This window comes from Echinops telfairi, unplaced genomic scaffold, assembly GCF_000313985.2.
Source record: "Echinops telfairi isolate 266 unplaced genomic scaffold, ASM31398v2 ScPeMD7_7469;HRSCAF=8507_1, whole genome shotgun sequence".
NCBI lineage: Eukaryota > Metazoa > Chordata > Mammalia > Afrosoricida > Tenrecidae > Echinops > Echinops telfairi.
The window spans coordinates 73212318-73223007 of NW_022111373.1; the positions used below are offsets into that span (position 1 = coordinate 73212318).

A 10690-nucleotide genomic window follows, 5' to 3' on the forward strand; every position below is an offset into this window, starting at 1 on the left:
ATTATACCACCAAAACTGCATGAAAAACGTGGCTTATACACGTGTATACCCGGTATTTAACATAATTTTAAAATCTAAGGCTGGGAGAGAAGAATCCAAGTAGCGATGTTTTTAGCACATGCCTGGAACTAAGAAAAGAGGGGAGAGAAGGGTTGCCGCAGAGAGAGGGGTGCCCTCAGCCTACTGCAGTGTGGTGCTGGGTAGAGGGAGGCCTAGCTTCTAAGTTCTCAATCAGGGAGACCCCACGTGTGACAGAAGTCCTTTTCGTTTTTGTTTTTATTTTTAATTCTGATTAGCAATTTACAAACCAACAGAAAAACAACCAAAAAGCAATATCACGAAATCCTGATCTAACCCCTACCCCCACCCCTGAAAAATGAGTAGACTTTAAAACGGGGTAATGGGGTCACTTTATAACTTGCTTCCATATTCTTCGCTGGAGAAATTTCTAAGCCATCGCAGAACTTGACTGTCCTAACTTAACTACAGGCATCACATACATTCTCCTTGTTTAGTTTGCCTCTTTACGTTCTCCGTGTTTTCATGTCTAAATTATCTCATTTCCTAGAATCTCTTGAGCCTGAGGGATCCATTACTGTTTCAATGGGTATTGACTTTTGTGATTCAACTCAGACTGCCAGCTTCCAGTTGTGGTAAGTTCACTTGTCCTCTGCATGTAATGTTCCCTGCCATGGGCAGCAGACCCCACACCCGGCTTCCATGTCTTTTTTTCAAGAGACAAGTATTTAAGCAAACATTCTTCTGTGACAGTTTTCAGGTTGCCGTGGGATATTTGTGCAAATTCTGTGCAATGTATATGATTTTAGTGTTTGTTACACACCTAACCATTATAGTCTACGATTGAAATTCGGAGTTTATTTGTTAAGGAAGAAACCACTGCTAAGTAATCTTTAACATCTTGCTTCTACCATTTGTAAATTAATGAAAAAAATTTTAGAGAAAGTAAAAACTTCAGTGTTCTTGAGAAGATAGATTTTGAATCATCTTATTTGTTATTCTTGAGCTTCTTAAAAGGAATATTACTATGTCAGTACTAAAACCTGTGCTCTTTATCTCTCTCTCTCTACGGTAACTTGGAACTGGTGTGACGGACACCAGGAGCACATTCAGGTAGTTCGCAAAGGTTTCAAAGCTAGATCATATGCTAAAGATCTTTCATTATTAAAATTTAGTCGTTTTTTCTAGAATGTGAGGATTCTACTGAAAGCCATATTCCTGTTACAACCCTTATTTATTTTTTTTGTATTTTGTATACTTGAGTAATGTTTCATATATTTTGATGAAATGTAGATGCTTCTAGCAAATTAGTGCAAACATATATTTGTGCACCTATGAGAATTATTTTTTAGCTCATTTTGTAAATATTTTTCTGATCCAAGGCTTTATTTGATATCTTGACTTGAAGTTGCTTTGTGTTTATTCTAAAGAGAGTGAAGATATTTCATGTACCTCAGGTATTGCCAGCCTAGAAGATAATTGGTTATGATTTTAAAATCTCCAAGTTTAGGAAAAATGGGTACTTTTAAAATAAATTTATAAATTAGAAATGGCGAGTCTGGCTTTTTTTTCCATATACCTTTTCCGTTTACCAGCCATTCTGACCTCATCTATTGCTGAGACCCTGCAGCGATGGCTGAAAGCAGTGTAGCATAGCACATTGCTTTTATGCAGATCATCACCTTTATGTTTGGGGAGGTCTGCTGTATTAGTGATATATAAAAACTGATTACTTTTCCCAACATTGCCTAGTAATTGTTTATTATTTTTCTATTAGACAAACAACACAGATCAATATTGCTGAAGCTCAGACTATGGGTAACATCACTCTGAATAGACTTGCCTCCAGCACCAGAGGTGTATTCGTTTTAATGATTTGGACAATGTGAGCTCAATGACGATGCTCATGTAAGAAGTTAAACCAAAATTAAGAACTTTAAAATAAAAATCCTTTTTCTCATAAACTTACATAAAGAAACTTCCATTTTTATTTCAAGAGATTTTTTACTATTTTTACTTACAAAGACTTCCTTTGTAATCCATTGGGCAGGATTTGCACTTTGCCTTTTATAACTGAACAAGTCCCTGTGGGGATGAACATGTAGGCAGTGTTTGATTGGATTTGATATTGTGGAGTGCAACTGAACTATTCTCTTTTTAATTTCGCCGAAATTAATTATCAGAAAAAGATGGATTTATTTTATATAGATAATAGCCATAGCAATTATAAGTGTTTGCATCAATATTTTTCTTATGTGTATATTCTTTGTTTTCAGAGTTCTCTGTTGTGCAGGTACAATTTGGTATTTATTTTAGGTTTTATTAGATATTTTATTAAGCATGAAAGCATGCTAGATCAAAAATTATTTATTCATGTTTTCCAAAAAGAGCACTTTGTTTTACATCAACTGTAATTGATCCTGAAGCAATGTAATCACAATTACTCACTTTCTTAATTGGCCTGCCCAAAATCAGAAAATGGAAACCGATCGACAGTGTTTAAATCAATACCTTCATAGTAGTGCTGGTGGGGGTAGGGAGATAGTGGTAATGGGTAGATCAATTGAACTTAGATGCCAATCACTGACTGTGCGTTTTGCATAGTAAATAGCACTTTTTGCTTGGTGGTGTGCTGTGTTAGACTTGGTAGTTCAATAAAAAGGGGGGGGGGCAATGCAAGAGTGGTGGATATTGAATTTTTTCCTCTAAATACATTATATGATGCGATACATTAAAATTATGAGAAATAAAATTATATATGATGATAAAAAAAGTGCTGAGAATATGGAACTTTAATGCTTTCAGTTACACTCCTGTTAAAAGAAAAGAAACCACAGTAAAATGATCCTCTTACAGCCTGTAGATTAATTCTTTGTGATTATTATAATTTGATCTGTTATATAGACTCTGAAATTTGCTCTTGAATATACAGTAGCTAAAGAGGAAAATATGATGAACCAAAAGAACTGAACAAGATATTTCAAAGGAGAGCTTGGAAAGACAGAATAGAGTATTATAATGAAATGTGCCAAGAGCTGGAATTCTGAGAAAGCCAAAAGGAAAGGGGCCGTCACCGTTCCTCATGCTGAAAGTGGGGGAAAGAGCCAAGCTTTGGATTCGATAGTGAAGGGTTCCGTGGACCAAAGAGGAAAACAAAAAAAAGACAATAGAACCCAAATTCAGAAGGAATTCTTTCAGAGCTCAAATGGTGAACACATGGTTTGCAGAAGACGGAAGGACACTGGAAGCCCAAAATCCATTTGCAGGTCCCTACATGGATTAAGTCTCTGGTGAATCCCCTCCTGAACACACATAGGTCGGGGATATAAATAGCATTGTTATACAGGGAGCATTGGAAAGTCAATTATGGCAGATGTAATTAGGTTAAAATGTAATACCCTATCATTTGATCTTCCTTTTGATTCTGATTTTAATATTTTCTGCTTTCTCTCTGGCTGAGGGCTATCTGTTCTTTTCTGGTCATTGTTGTTAAGTTTGTTTGTTTGTGGGCTTGCTTACTTTGTGTGACTGTGTTTTGTTTTGTATGATTATCTGTGTATGAAATCCAGGAAAGGTAAATCTATATAACAGTAACTGGAAAAAGGCATGGCAAAGTGGATGTGGGGTGGGGTGGGGAGAAATAGGGAGCTAACAATGAAATATTTTTTTAATGAGTGATGCAGGAAGCATCAAGAGAAAATGAAAGTAATGCACCAAATCCCTATACCAAAAATAACCTGAGCAGCATTCAACAACATGAGAAGGTAACATACGATCGAAACGATGGTCTGTAAGAAATGGAAACCCCTCAGTCCTCTGAGGGCACTGGTGGGAAACAAGGCTGCAAGAACCGACAGAACGGCAATTGAAATGTTTTGTTTGTTTGTTCAGCGGATGCGATGCTGGATGCACTTAGTCATCGATGCCAAGAAACGTCCAGTTAATGGACTGAAAGAGCTCCATATTTGTGCTTATTTCAGAGATAGGCAATCCAACAGACAGAGGAAATTATCAAATTCTCTTGGCTGAAAGCAGAGAACACCAGAAAGGTGCTTTCCTGTGTTTCATTGTGCACACTTAGTCAATTCAATGTACATGCTAAGCCAATGATCCAAGAAGCTGGGCTTTCTGAAGGACTAGGCATCAGGATTAGAGAAGGCGCAGTAAGAACTTGAGATATACAGATGGCACAACCTCGCTTGCTGAAAATGAAAAGGACTTGAAGCCCTCCATGTGGTTCACAGCTGAACATAAAACAGGTTTTGACAGCTGGACCAATAAACCACATCATGACAAACAGAAAAGCATTAAAGTCATCCCAGATTGCATCTCACTTGGGTCCACAAGGAATGCCATGGAAGCAACAATCAAAAAACCCAGCAACATATTGCATTGAGCAAATCAACTGTAAAAGATTCTTGAAGGGTTCAAATGCAAAGTTGTCACTGTGAGAGGAGTAAGGTGTGCCTGTTACAGCCATGGAATTTTCTGTCACCTCATATGCATGCAAAAACTGAACGTTGAAATAAGGATGCCTCGGAAGAATTGATGTCTTTGACTCATGGTGTTGAAGAAGAGTGAATGTGCCATTGACGTTGAAGGACAACCAAAATACTCCTTCAGAAGCAAATGTGACCAGACTTCTTCTCAGTACTTGGACATGTCATCAGGAGAAACCAGCCCCTGGAGAAGGACCTCATGCTTGGTAAAGTAGAGGGGCAGCAAAACAGAAGACCCTGAACGAGGTGGATTGAGACATGGCTGCAAGACATAGAGAAGCTTATAAAGATCACGCAAAATAATAACAGAAAATAAAACTGGATTTTAGGTATTTTCTTCATAATGTATCATTTATCTCTGCCCTTCCAATCCTCCATCAGTAAACTTCCAAGTATTTCTTAATATAGCTGTTAGATCTTTATTATCTACAATCTCTATCTCCCTAGTCGCTTTCCTACTAATCGTTGGAAAACAATAAACTAGAAGTCCATTCCACAGGGAAAGGCGTGCATTTGGCTCAGAGGGTCCCTGCTCCTGCCCCCTCACTCACTGTCCTTCGCTGGAACGTGAACTTGGCGCCTGGAGAGGCAGCAGCCATGAGGATGAACACTGGCACTCTAAGGATAGTTAGAGACCCCTGAGTCCCGAAAAGCGTCCCTAAGCCATTGATCCAGCTGTTGCTGATGCTCACACTTCTTGCACACTACTATGGGAATGAACTCCCAGAAAATGCTGGTTGGATAGTGTGTAGATTTGCAGCCAAACATTCCTGATTGATAGACTTACCTACTTGGCTTCAGACATCTAAGAAAGCATCTAACTTTTTAAAATGTTTAAGCAGGATTAGTGTTTTTTAACTGATAGTACCGTCATGGGATTTAAACAAAATAAATGCACTCAATATTGATCAATGTGAGGTAGGTACAGAGTTGTAATTTGAAATAATAGCTTTGCCCACATGCAGATCAATAATGTTAGTGACCACGAGAAAATACGGAGCACTGGTGGCACAATGGTTAAGTGCTGGGCTGCCAATCACAAAGTCAGCAGCTCGAACCCACCAGCCACTCCTCAGGAGAGGGAAAACAGAACAAAACAAACAAACCTGGTGATCTGCTTCCAAGATGACAGCCTAGGGGGAAACCCTTTGGGGCAATTCTACTCTGCCCTTCCTGGTTGCTCTGAGTGGAAATCTAGTCAGTTGCACATAATTACAACTAGACAGATTTTTTTTTAAGAAATAATATTGCAGATGGGATATTTAATCAGCACCTACCTAAACGGTGTGATCACTCCTATTTTATTGTTTATGGGGAAAAAATCAAATTTTCTCAAATAGTCTCTTACCCATTTAAGGCTAAATCACTTCATCCTCTACACTTGAGGCACACTAAGAAGATCAAATATTATTTGAAGTACTCCTCTGGTAGTGGTTAGGCATGGGTGCTTCAAAAAGGTCATGAAAAAAGTGGAATTAAAAGATACTAGGTTTTTTCCCATGATCTTTTAAAGTCCCCATCTACCCTTGCTGCTTGCTTGCTTGTTTGTTTTTTTAATTCTGTGTCATATGATTGTAACTTCATATTTTTGGTGGAAATATGCTGAGAAACTTTTCAGGCCCTTTTTTTTTTTTTTTAACTGATATTGAAGCCAAGGGAGATCCCAAAAAACCAAACCCACTGCCATCGAATTCGTTCCGACTCAGAGCAGCACTGGAGGGCAGAGGAGAACTGCCCCAATGCGCTTCCAGGCTGTTGGTCTGTACTGGGACAGAAAGCCTCATCTTTCTGGTGGTTTCAAACCGGTAACCTTGTGGTTGGCAGTCCAGTGCATAACCCACTACGAGTAGGATCTATATGTTGCCATATGCTTAACTTTCATCTCCTTAGCCGCATCACATTAAGAATGCTTGTTTATTAAACAATTTCATCAGCTAAATATATTGATGTGTTCTCTCTTTAGTACCAAGGATGATTGCTTCAGTGTTAATATCCAGCCACCTGTTGGAGAACTCCTTTTGCCCGTGGCCTTGTCTGAGAAAGACTTTAAGAAAGAGCAAGGTGAGAAATAAGTACTATTTAATATAAATTTGAATCCCAACTCCTCGGTGCTTATTCCCTAGCCAGTGTCTAAAACAAACGACCGCACATTAACAGATGCGTCGTTTTCGGCTAGTGTTTTGCTCTTACAAAGGTGTGCTTGTCCATCTTCCAGGTATACTTGAAAATGGATTAATAGTCTTTAAAAGAAAGTGACTCCAAATCAACTTTTTAATCCTGGGAGTTGTGTTTCAATCGGCCTGCTGGCCTGCTAATGTGCCTTGAATCAGTGAAAATTCCAGGGATGTGGCACCCACCAAAGTCCTCCCACTATAAGTGTTGCGTTGCTGCGTTTTCTTCCATTATAGAACCATTTTTCACACACTACTAATGTCTTTTTCCCTCCACACATTAGAGGGCCTTACTCTTCCAAAATAAAGTTCGAAAAGTGCACAAAAATACCTGTGTTCTTTTTACCAGATTCTATGTTAAAGAAGCACTATGTTGTCAGAACATGCCATAAATGGACCGTTTTAAAATTGTGCCCTGAACAGGTGCTCAGAGCAGCCACCTCGCGTGCTGGGCTCAGACAGAGTCGGCATGGGAGGGGTCCTTCCCCTGCTGTCTTCGTAGTGCCGTGTTGTTGCTTTTTGGTTGTTTGCCTTTTTATTATTATTACAATGAACTATAATCCTTTGCTGCCCACTGTGGTAAAAGATACATTATAAAAGAATCCTACAGTGAGAACCTCATACCAGTAAAACTAGTAAAACAAAAAAACTACGCGTCCATGCCGTATTTTTAAGTGTTCAGAAAAATTAATTAAAACCATCTTTGTATTTGCTTTTCTTGGAAGTAGGTGCTTGCTATAGACAAAAATGTTCCTTTGTGGTTTTGTTTTTCCCTGACAAATTGAATTGATTCTTATATTTGCTATTCTTACCCTTTGCTGGCTAAAGCCTGCGTCTGCTTCACACCTGCTCAGCAAACCAAGGTGAGTGGCGCACAAGTGACCGAATGAGCCCGGGGCCCATTTCTGGCTAAGGGGATTCTCCCTTTGTTGAGAACTGCAAGTCAGGTCTTTATCAGAGGCGGCAGATTCTCATGTGCCCTTTTCTCCCTCAGCTTGGTTGTAGTTGCACTTGATATTTCGATCAAATGTTCTGTGCTCTGCGGTGACACAGGGGTTTCCCCTGACCAGCCAGACAGAACCGCAAGTGCGTGACGGAGGTGCACTCGGAGAATAGCCGTGGTCCTCTGTGGAGTTGTTGCCAAAATGCCTTTTTCTTCTGCCATTTTACTCCTATGGTTGTTGATTATTTGTCTGAATAAATCTGGCAGCTGTTTGCTATGTTTAATAGAGCAGAAAGGCTACTCTGAATAAAGCTATTTGAAAATTTGTTTATATGAAGTATTTGTAAATCCTTGCAAGTCTCTTGGCATTTCTGTATCATTCTTTCTGCCTTCCTGAATTCGTTCTGTGATGTGGGACTTGCTGCCGGTAAATTTACCGCCAGTTTCAAGCGTCTCTCAGCAGCATCTTTTGAGTGAGAGATTTCCGCTGGTTTGGTAAATAGAGGTCTCGATTCACAACTTTACACAGGGATTTGTTTGTTTCCCTGTTCCAAGTAACGCTCAGTTTATTTCACTAAAGATACCTAGGAATAACTAACTCACTAATGGGAAAGATGAACTCAGAATAAAAATCCATTTCCTCAGGTTTTACCTGGCAAAGTTCTGGAAGGTACAATATAAATAAACATGAAGAGGTGTGTATGTGTGTCATTCTTTCCATGCCGTTTGACCTCTTGTTTTACTTCAAAACCAATTTACATATTTAATGTCACATTTTACATGGTATGTATTTTAAGACTCAAGAAATGCCTTAAGTATATTAATTAGGATTCAGCCGTAGGAAATAAGTGGTAGCTTATTTATAAATTCGTATGTTTAAATCCTAATTTAGAAGGAACTCATAGGGAATCCAGTTCTATTTTCTTTTTTTTTTTCCAGTTCTATTTTCATACAAATGGCGTGTCTAATTTAATGGTGCATCAGTATTTAATAGGAACGCTTCATACAGAGTATACATATTAATTTTTTAATCAGTTTTGTTATTTCAGGTCCCATGACTAAGCACGTATGTTTATAGTCAAACTGCTAAGTGGAAAATGGGTTTATCATTTATATTGAAGTTGTTGATAACTATTCATATCATGAATTTGTTTCTGAGTTTTGCATATTGTAAAGATAGTTAACAACCTAACTGTGGATGCTTTCATAACTTATCATACGGGATCCCTCTTGTTTACTTCAAATATCTGTGTAGATTATTGAAATATATGTATCTGGGTTCCTTGGACAAGACTAATTAAGAGGCCTGAGCCGATTGCATGCTGGATGCTGCCTTCTTTTACTCAATGTTGTGTTGGGATTGTTGGGGTTTTTTTCCCTCCTTTTGAATTAAATTGAAAATTTGAAAACATTTATTTTTATTTTTTATGTTATTCCACTAAAATATTTTACATTTTTTAGATTACAGTATAGCAATTAGTTACAGCTAAATTAAATTAAATGCTATCCACTACCTGTACCAGAAATTAGATCATTCTTAATGGAGCAACAAATCCATATTGTGACAAAAAATATTTTCCCAATAGTTTTACTTGTATTGCGCATTCTCCAGCCGCCCAGTGTCCGGATGTCTGTTTCTGCAGGTGAAACTTTCCCCTGGCACCTCGGCAGATTTTCTCTTCTTGTGAATGTGAGAACACCTGATGTATTTTCATTCGGGGGAAGAAAGCCCTCACTGTTTACTTAATTTTATTATGATTTATGCGTCCATCTTCTGGGGTTCCTAGCTAGCAAGATGCTAATTCTTTAAATGGTCAGACATTTACTATTTTCTGGCCCTTAACTACCACAAGCAATCATATTTGATGCCCCTTAATTAGAGCACCTTTTTCCTTTCCAGGTTCTTTTTCCACCTCAGCAATCGAGACAATACATTTGCTTACCATGCGGCTCCCCTAAGTGTTCTTTTGCATGTAAATTAATCTTGATTCCGTTTACACTGTCATGCTGAGTGGTACAAATTGCCTATAACAATAAAACAGCATGAGTTAAAAATAAAGGGGGGTGGGCAGGCAGATTGAATGTGTGCCTTCCTTGATAGGATGTTACTTTGCTTTATGCCAATACATTAGCTGACGATAATGAATCTTCTGTTCTGAAAAGCATGGTTTAGTTGATTTTTTAAATTTTACTTCAATGGAGCAGTACCTTGTCTTTTATAGAACAAGTTAGACAAACCATTAATGACAAGAGTGTTAAGGTTAAATATGAAGCAATGCATTCACTTCTCTGAGTGCTATCCATCTTTCCATTTACAGGAGCTCGACAAAAGTACTGGCTTTGTACAACATTTCCTTTAATTACATGCTGCGGGAAACAGGCTTTTAACATAAACATAGTTGCCTTCATTTATTCAGCAGTTGCTCTTCAATAGAGCTTAATGGAGAAGGTTTAAGCCCTAAATGAGTGCACACATCTCTTGGCGGCGGTGCTAGGCCAGCCTCTGTGCTTCCCTAAAAGCCGGTGGACTGCTTGGATAGTGCTTAAAGCTCTTGCCTGATACTGAAGTCAACTCATCTCAGACGAACGCAGTGTCCCCCGAGTTTGAAAGTGGTTAATAAAAGCGGCTCTTTGTTAGAAGGCAGATAGTTGGGTTTACTCTCAGATGGCACGCCTTTTTCTTTTTCTTTTTCTGTTTTTCACTGTGTTGGCGGTTCAGCTCTTCATACTGCTCACCAGGTCGCATTTGCAGTGAATAACTAAATTGGGCATGCGGGCCTGCATCTGAAACACTGCGCCCCGTTTGTTTTGGTTTTGCTAATGTGTTTTTTTGCACATAGTGTTTCCCAAAAGTGATTGATCACTTTTTTGAAATAATCCAGAGATGATATGTGACTTGTGGCCCAGGGTCAGATAGATGGCATTTATTAGAATAATGTTTGTTCTTTTCAGCCCCAGTCCTAAATGTCAGATTTCTTCCACAAGTTTGGTTACGTTCTTAAATTCATTCCCAGAACAAAATGTCTACAGGAGAGTAGTGGTTGCCGCTTGGAGTATAT

The 10690-nt window shown here is 38.6% G+C and overlaps 1 protein-coding gene across 1 annotated transcript in view; it reads left to right on the forward strand.

Moving 5' to 3' along the window:
- AP3B1 (adaptor related protein complex 3 subunit beta 1) overlaps window positions 1-10690 on the forward strand; it is a 283869-nt gene that overhangs the window by 257808 nt on the left and 15371 nt on the right. Inside the window, exons 24-25 of the mRNA XM_045285085.1 lie at window positions 569-653; window positions 6481-6578. Coding sequence (XP_045141020.1) covers window positions 569-653; window positions 6481-6578 — 183 coding nt within the window. The remainder of the gene's footprint in view (window positions 1-568; window positions 654-6480; window positions 6579-10690) is intronic.